This window comes from Eurosta solidaginis, chromosome 1 (genome assembly GCF_040869045.1).
Source record: "Eurosta solidaginis isolate ZX-2024a chromosome 1, ASM4086904v1, whole genome shotgun sequence".
Taxonomy (NCBI): Eukaryota; Metazoa; Arthropoda; class Insecta; order Diptera; family Tephritidae; genus Eurosta; species Eurosta solidaginis.
Genome location: NC_090319.1, coordinates 29777618 through 29798163, shown reverse-complemented (window position 1 = coordinate 29798163; position 20546 = coordinate 29777618). Strand labels below are relative to the sequence as shown.

The 20546-nt window shown below is 37.1% G+C and overlaps 1 protein-coding gene across 11 annotated transcripts in view; it reads left to right on the top strand.

Moving 5' to 3' along the window:
* The window catches only part of side-VI (sidestep VI), a 592575-nt gene that overhangs the window by 456478 nt on the left and 115551 nt on the right, over window positions 1-20546 (top strand). For all 11 annotated transcript variants that reach the window (XM_067783988.1, XM_067784020.1, XM_067784031.1 and 8 more), the window contains one exon: window positions 2384-2514. In XM_067783988.1, the coding sequence (XP_067640089.1) occupies window positions 2384-2514 (131 nt within the window). The remainder of the gene's footprint in view (window positions 1-2383; window positions 2515-20546) is intronic.

The following is a 20546-nucleotide window of genomic DNA, read 5'->3' as shown; positions in this document are numbered from 1 at the left end:
GCTTCGAAGAGGGATGACGGGGTACCTTTAGCAACAGTGATGCTCGCAGAGCCGATACTAACGACGTTGGTTCTCATCAGAGAGTTATGCTGTAGTATTTCTAGTAACGTTGACCTTCCGAGAGAGAATATTAATGACGTTGGTCCCCCAGAGATTGATTACGGAGTACTATTAGTTACGGTTACGCATGTAGATAGTATACTAACGCCTTTGGTCATCACCAAAGAGTGATGACGGGTATATTTAGTATCGGCGGTGATGCTCGCAGCGAGTATATTAACAATGTTGTTTCTTACAAGAGAGTAATGATGGTGTACAATTAGTAATGGTGACACACAGACTAGACTCCGGGATAGGACGTCGAAAGATCGGAAGTTGTGGTGTTTTTGTACCTGCAAGGAACTTTCATTAGCAATATGAATTAAGGAATGCTTATACAAGGCTAACTACATGTAGCTCGATGGTTTCACACGGGTATCAGGGGAAATGGTCTTATATCAACGGCGACTTGGCAAACAGACGCTCTTACCTGTGCGCAGTGCTCGCGCTTTAATCTCCCTAAAATAACAGATGAGACCGCTTCACTGAAGCCAACGTTGGTAAACAGCTCGCCCCCAGAATTCGACCGGGTAGTAAGGGAGTCAGCCCTACCATAGGCATTTGGAAATATTCAGTTTTATTTTAACGCTTGTTTGTAGTGTGTCGTGGTATTTCTTATGTCATAAATTTTGTGTATATAGCTTCAATTTTTGGAAACAAATTTTTCCTTTTATAAATAAAAAAAGTTTAATTGTTTGGAAAAAAAATAAAAGCGACGTCTTCTTGTAATGTTGTAATTTAAACTTGAGAAAAAAATATTTGTTTACACTTTTATTTGAAATGTTTTCACATATATAAAAATTCTTCCTCTATGTAAATTATGTGAAAAGTACCTGGGCGACCGAGCTTTGCTCGGTAATCTTCAAGTATGCCGCATAACATACTTTGTTCTACATGTACATATGTTATATATTTTTACTTACCAAAATTTGATTTCCTTAAAAATAGATTTCAAAAACATATCAAACACTAACCGCAAAATGAACTGGAATGAAAAATTTGAAATGGGTAGTTCCAGCGTATAGTATAAGGGATTGTTATGACAATTAGTGAAATCGAGAACTAAGTTATTTAGGTCGAGTATCTTCATGCGCCGAGTTATTAATTTCAAACATTTTTTTAGTTATACACTCTGAAAGTCTCATAATTTTATTACATTCCAAAAACTTGTAAATTTCACGAACGACAACTATCAGTTATGACAACTATCAGTTGGTTTAATTAAATGTCAACTTACTTCCCTAAGCGCCATCTGTTGGTAAGTAGTTAAATGGTTAGATGTCGTTTTCAAATTGAACATATGCCTCTAGTGTTCAACGGTACCAAATTATCATTGTGAGATATCTTTTTGCTAAGGTGAGAATTCTTTCTAATAGTAATCTGTGAGAAATTGCAATTATTCATTTCATATTTGTCAAAAATATGCATTTAGATATATTTTGCTAGAATTTGCCACGGTGCCTTGATATTGCATTTCAATTTTATTAGCGTGTATGAAATTAAGAAAATTAAGTCGAATCATGTGTAAGATTTTTTTACAAAGATTTTTAACTTTAATGTACTCCCTTAAAGCTTTAATAGAATATGAGTATGCAGAGTATTATTTCGTCTAACTACCCCAACCCTAAATGGCAACCCTACTCAAAAATTTCCCTATTGAAATGCGAAGTGAAATACCTTTCGTTTGATACCCATATCGGCATATCTCAAGCAATTTTTTTTTTTATTTCTAATAGGTGGCAACCCTAAATGGCAACCGTACTCAAAAATGCCCCTATTGTAATGCGGAGTGAAATACCTTTCGGTTGATACCCATATCGGTATATATCATGCATTTTTTCTTATTTCGAATAGGGGGCAACCCTAAATGGCAACCCTACTCAAAAATGTCCCTATGGTAATGCGGAGTGAAATACCTTTCGTTTGATACCCATAGCGGCATATCTCATGCAATTTTTTTTTAAATTTCGAATAGGTGGCAACCCTAAATGGCAACCCTATTCTAAAATGTCCCTAATGTAAAGCAGAGTGAAATACCTTTCGTTTGATACCCATATCGGTATATCACATGCAAATTTTTTTAAATTTCGAATAGGTGGCAACCTTGTGAGACATTCTGAGTGGCAACACCCCTGTCGAAAGTCTTAGAAGGTGATACGTTATCTCTGTGCCAAATTTCATTTAAATCGGTTGGGCCGTTCCTGAGATCGTTCGGCTATACAAACAAACAAGAATTGCTCGTTTAAAGTTATAAGATTGTTTTAATTTTCACTTCTCTTTTCAGTTATACCAACACTTCAATTGGATTTGGGCTCAAATTTGAATCCAGAGGATATTGAGGAAGGCGATGATGTTTATTTCGAGTGCAAAGTTCATGCGAATCCGGCAGCTTATAAAGTTGTGTGGAAACATAATGTAAGTTATTATAATCGTATATTCTTTTATTTATGTATAATTATAAAGAAATCAGCACGTAACATTTCAAACAATTTGTTAGTTAGTAAGAAAATAATAACAAACGCTTCAAAAGCCATTTAATAAAACTGTTCATATATAATTATACACAAATAAGTATGACCTGCCACTGCTACAACAACAACAACAACAACCTGCCACTACCATTTACAACCAACTTTAAGTGAGAAACTACCTAACTCATTAGCAAATTAGCAATCTAATTACTGTCAATGCGCATACCGAAGTTTCAGAACACGTATATGCCCTGGTGTGCCGACTTGTGCTAAACAAGTAGTTAAGCCAAGTAAACTAACTTCGATTGAAATTTCTTTGTTTGTTTGTTGGACACAATTTTATGTTGAATACTTTTAGCTCATAGATTTTGGGTGGGGTTAGAGGGAGAGCATCAGACGAGCCCATGCAGTGACTGCGCCATCTTTTATGGGCGCAATGGGATTTGTAGTATTTCCACAGGCGCTCGTATTATTTCAACTCGAGGAAATTCGGTGCCTGCCACTCAAAATAATGCATTGTAGTAATAAACAATGAGAAATTACTCAATTAAATATGCAGGTTTTAGATGTGAATGGCAGTCTTGAAGTAATCAAGAAATTGTATGAAAGTGATTCCCAAAATGTAACTGAGAGTAAATAAAAGTGCGATGGGAACGTCCCCTGCTAATGCATTTTGTGCTTTGGGGGAATACCTCCCTCCTCTTTTCCAATAGAGAAAAACACAACATTTGCTGCACTAAAACATATTTTGAAGTCTGAATCTGAGCTAAAGAGCGGAAATTTGACAGGGTACATTCAAGTAATAGCAAGTACGTTATGCAACGGCACCTACGCTCAGAATCTCACGCAATTGTGGGCAGAACTCTATGCAGTAGAAGCTTGCGGTAGAGAATGTCTACGGAGCGGCTTATCCTCGCGGATTGTCTTCATTATGTCAGATAGCCAGACAGTTTTACGTGCCTTGTCGTCTTACACAATTATTTCTAAAGTAGTGGATAAATGTATTAGAGTTCTTAATGATCTAAGGGCCGTATGAAAGTATGTGTTAAGATGGTTTCTCGCGCATCAGGCGGCAGACTAACTAGCCAATCAGGGTGCTATAGTAGCATTCTTTGTTTCAGAACCGTACTGTGGACACACAGACGTACCCACTAGGAAAACCGTAAGTAACTAGGAAACAAAGCAGTTGATAGAATACTGAATTGAATGCCAAAAGCAAATATAAGCCAAATTGTTTATACTCCTAGCAGCGAGTGTATCAGCCAAATTTATTTATCAATACAAAGAGGACCTATGAACTCTCGCTGAGTATTATACGGGACACTGTAGCCTACAATATCACACAAGTAATTTAAATCTATAGGATACACAAATGTGTTGCGTTTGTAAGCTGAAAAATTAAACGCCGATTCACATGCCCTTGAAATGCGAGGCTATGGCAACACAGAGACTCGCCTTGCTCGTTTTGCCAAATTTCATATGACGTGCTATTATTTGTACTCATTTTCATTTGACAAATATTTAGTAGTTTATTTAATAATTTGGGAAAAATTTAAACAACGTGACATCAGGACGGACAAGACGACAGCTGTTTCGATTATACCTTGTAAATCTCTTTAGCTATGAGAAACCTAGCCTATACCCTACCAAATAAAAATACATACTAGTTTTGGTAGAAAACTACCATATTTTGCAACACTGTATATAAAGTAGCGTTATACCGTAGCACGATCCCCACTGTTTTTTTATACTCAGTTGAGCAGAGCTCACAGAGTGTATCAACTTTGATTGGATAACGGTAGGTTTTACAGGTATAAAGGAATCGAGATAGATATAGGCTTCCATATATCAAAATCATCAGTATCGAAAAAAATTTGATTGAGCCATGTCCGTCCGTCCGACCGTTAACACGATAACTTGAGTAAATTTTGAGGTATCTTGATAAAACTGGGCACTCATCTCACATCGTTATTTAAAATGAACGATATCGGACTATAACCACGCCCACTTTTTCGATATCGAAAAAAGAAAGTAATTTAGAAGTTTTTCAAGCTGTAATTTGGCATTTGTTGAAGATATCATGATGAAATTTGGCAGGAATGTTACTCCTATTACTGTATGTATGCCTAATAAAAATTAGCAAAATCGGGAAACGACCACGCCCACTTTAAAAAAAAATGTTTTTAAAGTCAAATTAAAAAAAAGGTGCTATCTTTACAGCATATAAGTAAACTATGTCAATATTCAACTACAGTAATTACATGGTGCAACAAAATACAAATATAAAAGAAAATTTCAAAATGGGCGTGGCGTGTCTAGGATACTTTTAATGCCATAAGTCGAACAAAAATTTACCAATCCTTGTAAAATGTGGTAGGGGCTTAGATTCTATGACGATAACTGTTTTCTATGAAAAAGGGCGAAATCGGTTGAAGCCATGCCCAGTTTTTATACACAGTCGACCGTCTGTCCTTCCGCTCGGCCGTTAACAGGATAACTTGATCAAAAATTGATATATATTTATTAAACTCAGTTCGCGTACTTATCTGAGCTCACTTTGTATTGGTGTAAAAAATGGCCGAAATCCGACTATGACCACGACCACTTCTCCGATATCGAAAATTACGAAAAATTAAAAAATGACATAATTCTATACCAAATACGAAAAAAGGGATGAAACATGGTAATTGGAAAAGAGAAAGAGAAAAAGAAATTTAGAAAAAAACTTTGTAAAATGTGTGTGACACCTACCATATTAAGTAGAAGAAAATGAAAAAGTTCTGCAGGGCGAAATTAAAAGCCCTTGTAATCTTGGCAGGAATACTGTTCGTGGTATTACATATATAATATAGCGGTACCCGACAGATGATTTTATGGGTCACCCTGGTCTTCATTTTGGTCGATATCTCGCAAACGCCTTCACACATACAACTCCCACCACTCCCTTTTAAAACCCTCATTAACCTTTAATTTGATACCCACATCGTACAAACATATTATAGAGTCACCCCTGGTCCACCTTTATGGCGATATCTCGAAAAGGCGTCCACCTATAGAACTAAGGCCCACTCCCTTTTAAAATACTCATTAGCACCTTTCGTTTGATACCCATATCGTACAAACAAATTCTAGAGTCACCCGTGGTCCACCTTTATGGCGATATCTCGAAAAGGCGTACACCTATAGAACTATGGTCCACTCTCTCATAAAATACTCTTTAATACCGTTCATTTAATACACATGTAATGCAAACACATTCCAGGGTTACCCTAGGTACATTTTCCTTCATGGTAATTTTCCTTTATTTTGTCTCCATATCTCTCAACTGAGTATGTAGTGTTCGGTTACACCCGAATTTAGCCCTCCTTACTTGTTTTATTTGCGATTGAAACTACATTATGTCAAAGCAGCGCGGCAAACAGAGATCAGCTGGCTGTCAAATAACCAAACACACCTGACAAAGAAAAGCCAGTGACAATTCAATGAAGCGCCAAACAAACATGGAAGCTAATCTTTAAAAGGACTGGTTGATATTTGAACAAAGCAACAAGAGCTTTCACCGTCTGCACTCGACTTGGTAAAACATAAAAAATATCTCCCAAACTGTACATTTAATACTTTTGTGGAGCCAACAATCTCCTTAAAGCTGGCCAACTAGTCGAACGAAGCATATTATGTCGACGACTAAATATTGCTCAGAACATACATTATCCATAAAAGGCGACTCTGAAATCTCTCCGGCTTCGCTATTATTACGCGCTTCGTAATCCCACTGCCGCTGCTGATTGCTCTCATACCCAATGCATTATAATATCGCAGCTTTCATGTTGCAGCACCAATATTTCTCGCTCTTATAATCCCTGTTCAGTTACCTCTATAATGACGACAACTAACTGTTTTGGCAGATTAACTTAGTCATTGTGTTCGACAAAGCGCCCACCGTGTCGTGGTGTGTTATAAGGAAATCTGTTATAAGAGATCAGAAACTGCTTTAGGTATGGGACAGTACTCCTTAATGCTTAGTCCAATGTTGATGGTAAATATAAAATCACTCGTAAATACGTATATGCAGCACTCAACCCATTTTCTAAGATGATTCGGGATAACGTGACTTGTCAGTCAGCATGGAGATTTTTTAAAATTTTATTTAACTCGCTGCTTTTGTCATCTTTTTAATTTGGTTAACGTTTTATTTAAAATAAAATGTTATTTTTATGAAATATCTGAGGCTTTCTGAAATACATTTGAGTTTTTCTGAAAAACATTTGATAAGTTCTGAAATACTTTTCACATCTTCTTAAGTAAATTTGGGGTATTCTGAAATGCATTCGAAGTTTTCTGGAATAGATTTGGAAAATCTGAATTACAGTTGACTTTCCCCAAAAAAAAACTTGAGCTCTTTCGAAATAAAGTTCAGGTTTACTGAAATACAATTAACGTATTTGAAATACATTTGTGGTTTTCTGAAACACATTTACACTTTTATAATATTCATTTGAGCTTTTTTGAAACACAATTAATTTTTCTGAAATAATTTGTTCTTTTCCGAGTTGGTTCTAAAGTGAAAATTTGTATCTAATTCGGAACTATAATTAAGGTAATGCAGAGGGGACAATTTCCATCGCCGGCACAGAGAGATAGAGGGCGAATTAGTAGTAGTTCCGAATGCACTAGACGCGCACCAGTTTTGAGCTAGAGATGTCCCCTACAGGGTACATATGTGCGTATGATTATGTGTTTATAAAGATACATGTGTATATGCAAATAAAGCTTGCGTAAATTTAGGAAAGTTTCTAAAAATATACTTCCATGAATTTGGTTGCATCATAAAATGACAGTTGCCAATTTTGTTGTGTTTTATTGCGTGCGCATTTTCTTATTAGGTTTTATTAGTTGGTTCGTAGAAATGTCATAGCTAAATTCAAAGTCAAATATGAATTTCCGCATATGCGTATGTATCCAGCCACGCACAAACACATAACACACATAGATACATACATACATACAAGTGTACATTCAGGAGTAGCTTCATATTGCAGTTATATGTTCTTCCATATTATGAATGCTTGTATGTAAGCGTTTAGTGTGAACCGGAAGCACAGAAATGTCAGGATTTTGCCACAGAAAAGTGTTGATAATAACTTTGAAAATTTGCTGAATTTTATGAGCGCAATCACAAATTCACTGGTTATTCTCCGATTCGTTTATAAAATTAATGTTTTCATATCTTCATACGACGGAAATAATAAATCGTATCTTGAAAGACTGAATTGTTCTCAAATACCTACATGCAGCAGAGAAAACGAAATTGGGCTTCAAAGCTGCACCATCATCATCATCATCATTTATTGCTGCTTAACCACCTAAGCGATTTTGTCGGTTTTGTAAAAAGTCAGGTCAGCTTTTCCTGTTTCGCGATAAGTGACACCAATTGGGAGCACCAAGGGAACTCAAATCTTCCTCCACCTGCCTCTCCCAACTCAGCCGATGTCCCCTCTGCTTCCAAACTGCGGTGTCGACTGAATTACACTTCTGACCAGAGCGTCTTCGTCCACTCGCTTAACATGACTTAGCAAGCGAAACCTTTGTGTTTTTATTTGCTGCACTATCGTGATATCTGCGTAAAGCTCATATAACTCATCATTGTACCTCTTTCGATACTTGCCGTCGGCATCATATAATAACTATATTTTGCGGAGAACTATTCGCTCGAACACTCTTGGTCCAGTTAGTTGTACGACTATTCCACAACTCGTTGGCCCAATATTTTGCTGACTACCAATCGTAACACTATAGGTGCAATATTCGACATGGTCCGTCCTCAGTTCCCCGCCCATCGCAAACTTGTAAGCCAGGCTACTTCGCACTCTCGCTTCCCATTCTTCTGGTGCGTCAAGCTGCTACCTCTCAGCAGCTCAAGTCGAGTATCTCTTTTAGACCTTATAAGAAGACTTAGTCTTTCTGAATGCTCCCATTTGGTGCTACCGATCGCTCAAAAATAAAAAAAGATAACTTATTGAGTTTTAACAACAAATTAACAAAATATTTTCTCTTTAATAATTTGCGTGAATTCATACGTCTTGATAACAAACAAGTCAGGAAGTCTAAGTTCGGCTGAAACAGAATATTACATACCCAGGTGTACACTTGATATGCTGTTGTTGTTTGTTCTGTGTGTTTAATAGTGTTACAAGGCTGGGCAATAATACATATACATATGGTTCTATTCTGAACTAATTTTTCTTCGAGTTATGGTTCTCGAAACATAGAAAATTGCTTAGTCATAAAGGGGCGATACCACGCCCATTTTTAAAATTTGAAGCTTTTCCTATTTATTGTTATAAATCCACTTGGGAAATGAAATACCAATGATATAAAGCTCTTTTTTGCAAAGATATAGCTTATTTTATTCGTCCACGACCCTTTTAAAAATATTTTATATAAAAGTGGGCGTGGTCCTTAACCGATTTCGTTAATTTTTCTTCAAAGCATTCTTTGTAGAAAAAGGCAACCCCTCTGCCGAATGTTGTTACGATAGGTTTAATGATTTTTGATTTATGTTAATAATATTTGTAAAATTGATTTTATCACAAGAGGGCGGTGTCACGTCCATTTTAAAAAAAATTATTAAAATTTTTATCAAGAGTTACAATATCAGTCCACGCTTCAAATTTCAACATCCTAGGTGTATTATTTAATAAATAATCAGGTTTTTGTATTTTGCAAAATGTTATATATATAAAAAGTGGGCGTAGTTATCATCGGATTTCGCTCATTTTCAATACCAATCTATTCTGGGTACAGATAAGTTCGTGTACCAAATTTGGTGAAGATATCTCAATATGTACTGAAGTTATCGTGTTGATGGACAGACGGGCGGACGGACATGGCTCAGTCAAATTTTTTTTTCGATACTGCTGATTTCGATATATGGAAGTCTATATCTATCTCGATTCCTTTATTTATTTATTTATTTGAAATTATAGTCGACTCAAAAGCAAAGCGGTCGACTGCTAAAAATTTAAAGTAAATTGTATATAATTATAGGCATTACAATTTCTATAATACAGAAAGTAATATTATTAAGGATTAATATAAGTGTCCCCAGTGACGGGTCATGGTGAGGAGCTCAGAAGGAGCTTACGCGAGGTGCTGATAAAGGAGCTTGGTGCCCAGTAGGGAGAACGCGCGAACTGGTTGAAGTACCGGTGTATCCAATCCATCCTTTTACGATATTGTGCCTGTTTTCTAGGGAAGAAATAATAATTCCAGCTTTTAAAAAATAAATAAGCTTGTATCTCTTAAATTAGCTAGGCGAGTATTGCATTAGGTATAGTGGCAAAATTACATTCAAGACTGATACAGCTATACAAGTCATTGTAGTGCGAGCACCAAATAAGCAGAGGATTATTTTTAGCAAAGTTTCGACGACAAAGGGGTAAATAAAGCGTAAATAAAAAGGAACGTAGTGTCTGGAAATCCTAGGAATAACTGCAAAAGTAATCGGCTGAGAAGGTCAGTAGAATCTGTGGCGGTTTGCTAACTAGCCTTTTTACAATAGTCAATGAGAGTCATTTTACTTCGCGACACGATTCACATGTCATTCAATGATAAATGTCAAAATGAGTTTTATACTCTTTCTTACTTTGTTCTTTGTTCGAGCGGCCGTGACAAGCGCACGCATTCATCATAAATTTGTAAAAACTAAATCGCAAACACTGTGGTTCATCCGCGAATAAAATCAAGAAATATTTATATAAAGTTATACAATGTGGGCTTCCTTGATTCGGCAGCGATAAAGCGTTTCATTAGAAACCATCATTTGTTGGAATAATTCTGCCGACAAAGAAGCCCACATTGGTGACCCCGACATATAACAAATACAATACAGTGAACAAGGTGCAAATACATATTCGCATTGCCCTCATCGTTTATCGACTCGGGAATGGAATAAACTTACCAAAAACATTAAAGCATCGATATTTTCACAAAACCAAAAGTGAATTTAATCAGAAAAGTGCAATCAAAATCGTCTTTTTTGCAAAAGTCAAAAAATTAAAAACGTACAAATTTCACCAGCTGATTCACACATTACGTCACTTGTGCGCAACAAAATTAAATTGTTTGCAACACAAAAACATTATTATCCAAAAAATTGATTTGGGAAACGTGCCCAACAGAAGCCGAAGTGGAAGATAACCAGTATCTTGACGATTTCAACCAGAGCTTTCGGATGATATTCAAGATGGACGAATCGAACAATTCAAATGGACAATCAGCATCAAACGTAAGTACCGCTAGCAATTTTCCTTTACCTGAAATTAGTAGAATTACAATAAGGGCACCGACGTTCGTAAAAAATGAACCGGATTTATTTTTTATTCAAATGGAAGCTCAATTTACCAACGGTGGAATCACTAGAGATAACGCTAAATATAATCATGTCATTGCTGCACTCGATCCTCAATATTTGTCAATGGTTTCTGATTTGATTCGTAATCCGCCGGACGACGGCACAAAATATGAAACATTAAAAGCGCGTTTAATTAATGAATATACAGCATCTGATCAAAAGAAATTAAAAGTTTTGTTAACAGAAATCGAACTCGGTGATGACAAACCATCGCATTTATTGCGTAAAATGCGTGATTTAGCACGAAGTTCTTTGAGTGATGAAGCATTAAAATCACTTTGGATCGATCGTCTGCCCGAAAATGTGAGAGCGGTTGTAGCCATTTCTAACGATAATTTGAACACATGCGCCACTCTGGCCGATAAAGTAGTGGAATTAACTTCTTCGAAACAAATCTCCGAAATCAAAACGGAAATAAACCCTTCTTTGTCACAATTAAAAGCACAAATTGATGAACTCACAAAATCGTTTAATGACTTTAGGGCAAGTCGAAGTAAAAGTCCCAACCGAAACAACAACAGTAACAGACGTTCTCGATCTAAATCAAATAGAAAACATCCATATTGCCGTTACCATTACAAATTCGGGGCACTTGCTCGCAAATGTGAACAACCTTGCCGGTTCAAAAAACCTGAAGGCAGTTCAAACGATAATTCGAAAACTAAAAACCACTTCGCCACCGACGGTACACGAAGTGGAATCAAATCTCACTCGCCGTCTCTTCGTCACTGATCAATCAAATCATCGTAAATTTTTAGTCGACACTGGCGCAGACTTATCAATTTTGCCAAAAAATTTATTCAATAAATTAAATAAACCAAATTCCTATAAACTTTTCGCCGCAAACGGCACACCCATAGAAACTTTCGGTAGCATTACTTGCAATGTCAATTTAGGACTAAGACGTGATTTCATTTGGACATTTTTGATAGCAAATGTGTCCAAACCCATTCTTGGCGCTGATTTTCTTGATGAATACGGATTGCTGGTTGATATAAAAAATAAACAATTGATCGATGTTCATACAAATTTACGAACTAAATGCAATTCTCATCTTACACATTATCAAAGAGTCTCTTCGGTTCATTGCAAATCTGATTTCAGCGAAATAATAAATGAATTTGTAGATCTCACTCTGCCTCCAACCTTCAATAAACGTGACAATTTGAAACCTAGTACGGTAAAACATCAAATTATTACAACGGGTCGTCCCACTTTTTCACGAGCACGTCGTTTAAACCCTGAAAAACTTAAACTAGCTAAAGTTGAGTTCGAAGCAATGCTAAAAGCGGGAATTTGTCAACCAAGTAAAAGTCCTTGGGCAAGCCCATTGCACATAGTACCCAAAAAAGGCGGCACATGGCGTTTTTGCGGGGATTATCGTGCTTTAAATGCCGTTACAATTCCTGATCGATATCCCTTACCTCACATCCAAGATGTAACACACATATTTGCAAACAAACAAATTTTTTCAAAAATCGATCTCGTTAGCGCATACAATCAAATCCCAATAGCAGAAGAAGACAAAGAGAAAACTGCAATCATTACACCCTTCGGCTTATTTGAATTCAATGTGATGACTTTTGGTCTCAGAAACGCATCTCAAACTTTTCAACGTTTCATGAACAGTATTTTTCACGATCTTGATTTCGTCGTTGTCTACATCGATGACATTTGCATAGCTTCAAATGACATGAGCGAACATCGAAAACATTTGAAAATTGTCTTACAACGTCTTAAAGAAAAAAACATTAAAATCAACCTTGCCAAATGCGAATTTGGACAACAAAAAATCACTTTTCTCAGTCACATCGTCACAAAAGATGGCATTTTACCAAAAACTGAAAAAGTTGATGTCATTAAAAATTTCAAGAAACCTGAAAAAGCACACGAACTCCGTAGTTTTTTGGCAATCCTTAACTCATATCGTCGCTTTCTACCGAATGCTGCTCAAATCCAAGGCAAACTTCAGCTGCTAATAAAAGGCAACAAAAAAAAAGATAATTCGCAAATTGCTTGGAACGACGATGCATCTTTAGCATTTGAAAAATGTAAAGCTGATATCGCCAACGCTGTCCTGTTAGCTCACCCAATTCCCAATACAACTTTGGCATTACACGTGGATGCTAGTAATCACGCAATAGGGGCAGCCCTTCACCAAATCAACAATGGTCAACTTCAACCATTAAGTTTCTATTCCAAACGATTAACCGATACCCAAAAGCGTTATAGCACCTATGATCGTGAACTTTTGGCAATCTTTCAGGCAATCAAACACAACAAATTTATGATCGACGGACGCAATTGCATTGTGTATACTGACCATAAACCATTAACATTTGCCTTTCGACAAAATCCCGACAAAGCTTCACCCAGACAAGAACGTCAACTTGATTTCATTGGTCAATTCACAACGGACATTCGTCACATTTCCGGCAAAGATAACGTTGTTGCAGACTTATTGTCGCGCATTGAAGAAATCAAAGTTAACGATATCAGCTTAGAACTTCTAGCAAATTCTCAAATAAACGACAACGAACTAAATGACATTCTGGAAGGAAAAATCCCATGTTCTTTAAATTTGAACAAAATTTATCTTCCTGGTTCTAATCTGCACGTTTATTGCGACACATCTTCTAAGCAAATCAGACCCTTTATCGTCGGTAACATGCGAAAGAGAATTTTCAATCTGGTGCACAACATCTCGCATCCTGGTAAAAGGGCTTCTGTCAATTTATTAACCGAACGTTATGTATGGCCAAACATCAAATCGGATGTCTCTAAATGGTCAAGTGAATGTGTTAATTGCCAAAAAAGCAAAGTCCACAAACATAACAAAACTGCTTTAGCTAATTTCAATGCACCTGACGGTCGTTTCAAACACATAAATATTGATATCATTGGACCTTTGCCGTTATCCAAGGGATTCCGTTATTGCTTAACATGCATTGATCGTTTCTCACGCTGGCCAGTTACAATCCCCATCGAAAACATGACAGCTGAAACGGTAGCCAATGCACTCATTCGTGGATGGATTTCACACTATGGCGTACCATTATATGTCACAACCGATCAAGGTCGACAATTCGAATCGAATGTATTCAAAGAATTGAATCGTCTTCTTGGTTGTAAACACATCCGTACCACTCCCTATCATCCACAAGCCAACGGCTTGATTGAACGTTTCCATAGAACTCTGAAGGCATCAATCATGTGTCATCATAACGAAACTTGGTATGACGTGTTACCTTTAATCATGCTCGCATTAAGAACGACAATTAAAAATGATTTACAAGCTTGTCCAGCTGAATTGTTATACGGCACAACTTTAAGATTGCCGGGCGATTTTCTCGATGACAAAACTACTGATCTCTCGACAGATTTTGTTAAAAATCTAAAAAACGTCATGAACCAAATCAAAACCATTGTCACTTCGAATCACTCTGTGAACCATTGTTTCATTCAAAAAGAACTTTCGAATTGCACACATGTATTCCTACGTGATGATTCCGTTAGAGCACCATTTAAACAGCCATATGATGGCCCATTTGAAGTTGTTAAACGAAAAGAAAAAAATTTCGACATTCGGGTAAATGGAAGATTGGTAACGGTATCATGTGACCGTTTAAAAGCAGCTGTATCATATAAGGATAATAATGAAACGAATACCAAAAATTTTATTGTAAAAAATAATGTTAAAGAAAACAATGAACCTCTTAGTCAAAAATTTGAACATGCCAAAAAATCCAATAACGTTAACTGTGTACCCACAGAAGTTAGAACACGATCAGGAAGACTGATTAGAAAACCCAATCGTTTTGTAACTTTTTCAACGTGTTCGGTGGATCACTGGTGGGGGAGTATGTGGCGGTTTGCTAACTAGCTTTTTTACAATAGTCAATGAGAGTCATTTTACTTCGCGACACGATTCACATGTCATTCAATGATAAATGTCAAAATGAGTTTTATACTCTTTCTTACTTTGTTCTTTGTTCGAGCGGCCGTGACAAGCGCACGCATTCATCATAAATTTGTAAAAACTAAATCGCAAACACTGTGGTTCATCCGCGAATAAAATCAAGAAATATTTATATAAAGTTATACAGTGTGTTTCCTTGATTCGGCAGCGATAAAGCGTTTCATTAGAAACCATCATTTGTTGGAATAATTCTGCCGACAAAGAAGCCCACAAATCAATTTATCCAATAATGAGCTTTTGGATGAACAATACCCCCCAGTAATATTCTCCGATTTTCCAGAGTGGGTAAGCTAATAAGAAGAAGTCTATTTCTGTTTGGTGGAAGGTGAAGACTTGAGTGTTAGTTAAGGCCACGTAATGCGAATATCAAAAATTGCTTTCGAACTGACTCAAGACGCTTTATATGATTTTGAGAAACAGGGCACCAAACGCATGAGCAATACTCGAGTATTGGACGGACCAGCGATGTGTAAAGTATCTTAGTGAGGTTCGGATCATCGAACTCTTTAGCCCATCTTTTAACGAACCCAAGTACACCCAACGCTTTGTTGGCAATAGATGAAATATGCATGTTGAAACTCAGTTTCGGATCAAAAAGAACACCTAGATCATTTGCAATAGATATACGCTCCAAAGGGGTGCCATCTATTACATACGATTTCAAAGAGCAATTTAAAGCAAGTAAATTTGTTGTGCAGGAACAATGGAACGCGTCTAAGCCGACCTGAATATGATCCAAGGAACTCAAATCGGTAGGACAATAAGCGTAGTAAAATTTTACATCATCCGTATACCTTATAATATGGGAATGTAATATTATCTGTGGCAAGTCGTTTATTAATAGGGTAAAGAGCAAATGGCCTAGATGACTTCCCTGTGGTACACCAGAGGAAAATCCAAACGATTCCGAGAGATTGCACTTGAATAGCACTTTTTGGGTCCGGTTAGAAAGATAGCTTTTCAGCCACATTAATAGTTCAAACGGAAAGCCCAGTAAATCAAGCTTATGAATAAGTAACTCATGGTTGACGGTATCGAATGCTATGCTGGAATCAGTATAGATGAGATCCGTTTGCTTGTTCGCTAACAATCTTTCCATAACTAAAGAGGTAAATACCAGCAATTTGTAGTGGTTGACCTTTGACGAATAAAGCCGTGTTGGCATTGAGATAAAAGGGAAGAGCACTGATATTGAAGTTGACTGGTAACAATCTGTTCAAAATTTTTGGGAATAGCCGAAAGTTTAGAAATACCGCTTTAGTTATCAACTTTTGACCTACTACCTTTATACCTGTACAACCAACCGTTATCTAGTCAAAGTAATACTACAGCTGGGTATAAAAAACGCTTTAAGAAACAAAAGGTACTGAGTCTTAAGAACAATGCGACATTCTTAATTGCCCCTTATCCCATGTTAATATCTACTGTTGTTGTTGTTGTTGTAGCAGTGCTTCGCCCCACCTAACAGCTGCGACCGATCACAAATTGTCATCAATATCCTCTAACGGGAGTCCAAGGAAGCTTGCTGTTTGAACAGGGGTGGACCATAACGAAGGGGTGTTAGAGGCGTTGGTTCCACATTACAATTAAAGAGATGGTTGGTGTCATGTGGGGACACATTGCAAGCGGGGCATACATTTTGTATGTCGGGGTTGATTCTGGATAGGTAAGAGTTTAAACTGTTGCAGTATCCAGAACGAAGTTGAGCTAGAGTGACTCGTATACTTATATACCATGTTAAACAATGAACAAAAATGGTACTTTTTGTAAGATGTGTCTAGAAGAAACAACAAGTAAGAAAATGAAAAACAAAGTGCAGCCTTGAAACAGCAAAACAAAAAAAAACAAAAAAAAACAAAAAAAAAAAAAAAACTTTCAAATCCGCCGAAAAATGTGCCACAAAAACTTTTCCTTTTTACTGTTCAACAAAAAAAACAATAAGAATAGAAAACTGAAAAGATAGATAGATAGTGGTAACCTCTCTCAGTTATGCGTTGAGTGATGAAAAAAATGTGCGATTTAGTTTGTGCGGTTATTGCTAAGTCGTTCAAAAATTCTAGCCTTTTAGATGATTCATGCTGTTGCATTGCACTCAAATTTCTATTGTTTTCAGTTTTTTTATAAGAACGCCACTTTACAAAATGTGTTTTGATTGTGTGCTATTACATTAAATAAACGAATGGATGAGAGTAGACACAAACCGCATAAATAAGTTCACCCCAAAAAGTATGCTCGCAATTAAAATACATCACAATTTCATTAGTGTGGTCAGGGTCGACGACGAGTAAATTTTTTTTTTTTTTGGTCTCCTTTTTGGTGGATTTTAGAGCACAGTTGCAAAAATTTACTTTTACTTTTATAGTTTTGAATTGTTTGTCTTTATAAATAAAAATTGCATACTTTTAGGCAATAAATATTGTAAGTGAATAACATTTATAAACTTTGCATTTGACAAAGTTTCTAGAACGCTTTTTAAACAGAGAACTAAAATGCTAAAGTTTGTACAATACATATCTTTTATCGAACAAGTTGAGGCCAAGAGATTCGAAAGCAGCATGATTGTCGCTAAAAATAAAAATTTTATTGCCGATATTGCGTGTAGCTATCCCAAATGCGGCTTCTATGACGGATGATACTTCTACCTGGAAGAAACTGTAGTGATTGGATAGTATGCATGAGAGTTGATGTTCTTTTTTTATTGGGCGTTGGGGTAGCGCATCCTCAAGTAGCCCAATGAAATCAGCCTAATCCTGTTCATGTGTCCGCACCCCGTGGGACCGCTATTAGGCATAACGTCACGGGGGGGGGGGGGGGGGGGGGGGAGGGGGGGGGGGGGGGGGAAAGGCGATTTAGTCGCCACTACTTCGTATGCGCATTTCTCTGCGCTCCACTTCAGCATGCATCAATTTCGTCATAACTACGGAGACCATCTTGCTCACAGCAGTCCAACAATATATTTGTCTGCACATTCGGGGAAGTAAATTTCTAATGGAAGGCTCCTCTCCAAAAATTGTGTGTACTTCGCCGTGAAAACGAGGGCAGTGAAACATTACTTGTTCTGCGCTTTCCAATTCTGAGGGCCAGTGTGGGCAGAAAGGACACTCCTCTATCCCACGATTACGTAGATATTCCTTGATGCCGCCGTGCCCGCTCAAAATCCTTGTGAAGTGGTAATTTAGTTCGCGGTGGTTTCGCTCGTGCTATTCGGCTATATTCCGAACTAACATGATAGTCTTGTTCCGTTGAATAGACTCCACCGCCAGCTCTGCCGTTTAAGTTCGAATTGTCGGTATATATGGAAAAGCAGTCATCAAAATCAAGACACCTATCGGACTCCACCAATCATTTATAATGAGGATGCTAATAATAAAGTTGCTTTCTGCAATTGTTTTAGGCGTACAGGGATCCGTGCCACAAAGAAAACAACTGTATTTGTTTAGTATGCTAAAGTGTCCTATGGTGTTATTGTTCCAATGGTACGAATCTCATAAATGCAGAAAGCTTCGCTAGACGTTGTATAGAGCACCATACCTCTGGCTCCCAGTAATACGCTTAAGCATTCAACCTTTTCTGCCAGGTATAGACGCACACCATTTAGTTCTGGTTAGTTTATGATTAGTATCGTTTAATATATACGACAAACTCAACTTTATTGGAATTGACGATGAGCCCAAATCGCAGCGCTACCTGCATCTGGTTGCAGAAAATTTAGAAGAACTTGAACGCATACCCACTTTGTATTTCTTAATAATGAGTTTACCGTTGAGTTTTTTAGAAGCCGGGAGAGAGAAAACCATACTGAGTTGTGCGCCTTGCGACAAAGCATATTATATCAACCGACCCCAGTGAAGGAAATACTTTCTTCTCTACTAGGCCCTATTTGCTTCCAGATTAAATGGGGGAGTGTAAAGGGCATCTGAACTTTTATTGTTGAATGCTTTTTCATTACCTAGAAAGCCAACAAGACATTAATCCTTTTTAAATCAAGATATTTCAAAAGTAGAGACTAGGTTGTTACGTTAACGTAGACTTAACCCTAGTGTGTGCTTGCTGATAGACAGATATGAGGTTTCTATCAATAGCAGTAGTGAAAAAGTAGCTTATTATTCTCTCTAGAGTCTTCAATTAGAAATGTTTATTACTTTGCCTTGACAAGAAACTTTAGCAATTCACAAAACCCCATTCAAATTCAAATTATTTTTGCCAGTGTAACCGCATCACTTAACGTACTTTTGGTTATTGTCTTTCCACTTTTTTTTGCTGCAGTAGCACCTAATAGTTGTCACAATACTTTACACCTCAAGTAGTGCCACGACAACCTTTTACTGTAACACCGCTGCACCATTAAAAAGGGGCGTTTAAGTTATAGCAAAAGTTAAATAAGAACATACGCTGCGACGGAACGCACAAGCTTCGAATTAGCGCAGAACTATCACATTAAGGGACAGCACTAGTTCTACTGACTAGCCTTTAATTGGCATTTAAATTGTATTACCGATACTACCAAACTAATAAATTTAAAATTATATAACTTAAACCAAAGAACCAAAACATTGTTTCATAAGACAAACAGGATGGCAAATACGAACGAGATTAAAACAAAAAACACGGAATCCAAACATTATACCAGAGTCCAACTTCGCGAATCACATGGTCGGAAATGAATGTTCCCAAACAAACATCAAGAAAGGTTCTTCACATGCAAGCAAAAGGCCGACGTCTCAACGTACTCGAAAACATGGAAGTCTACAAAAAGAAAACATTCGATGGTAGAAACGAACAGATAAACACAATCTCTGACACAATATTCGAGCCTTTAAAACTTGTTTACAAGAAACAAAGTAATCACACAGGTAAAACAGACGAACACACAACAACAATAAACACAAAACAATAAACGCACCAAAGCAACAAACCTCAAAGAAGGTTAAACAGCTAGAATTACTGACTTTTACCTGTCTCAGTCAGCCACACAAATCGATCAGAACAAACCACCCTTGGTCTGAATGAACACATAGCACATACATATAACTGAATATACACAAACATCAATTTTGACAATACCAGCTCAAGTACCTACGAATTATATGTACAAGACAAACGACAACAAGAGATCAGAACGAAAATCGACACTGATGATGGCACAACACCGAAACCGGTTGGTCTCGAAACCAAATTTGACAAGGGATGACGGAAAATGGTTCCAATATACATCATTAAACAAAAGCCCTTTTGGTACAAGTTTGGCTGCCATGTGTCCTGCTTTGCATCCGATTGGCAGCAGTTCGGAGGCAGTAATTAAATATTCAGTGTGAAATTGACTCCCCTTTTCCCTGCAGGGTATACACAGAGCAATAGCAAAACTTCTTTACACTTCGTTACAACGTCCTGCTACGTAATATCTATGTGATAGAAGGAAAATGCGTTCGCAGGATTTAGGTGCAATCGTTGCTCTGTCGTCATTGCATTTTATACTACTTCTTGTACGGTTTAGTTCATATTGCTTAAAAGTACGCCAGTGTTTCGAGTATTTACACTTATCTGTAAGAGTTTTTGGTTAGGTGCCATGCCACGTAAACTATGT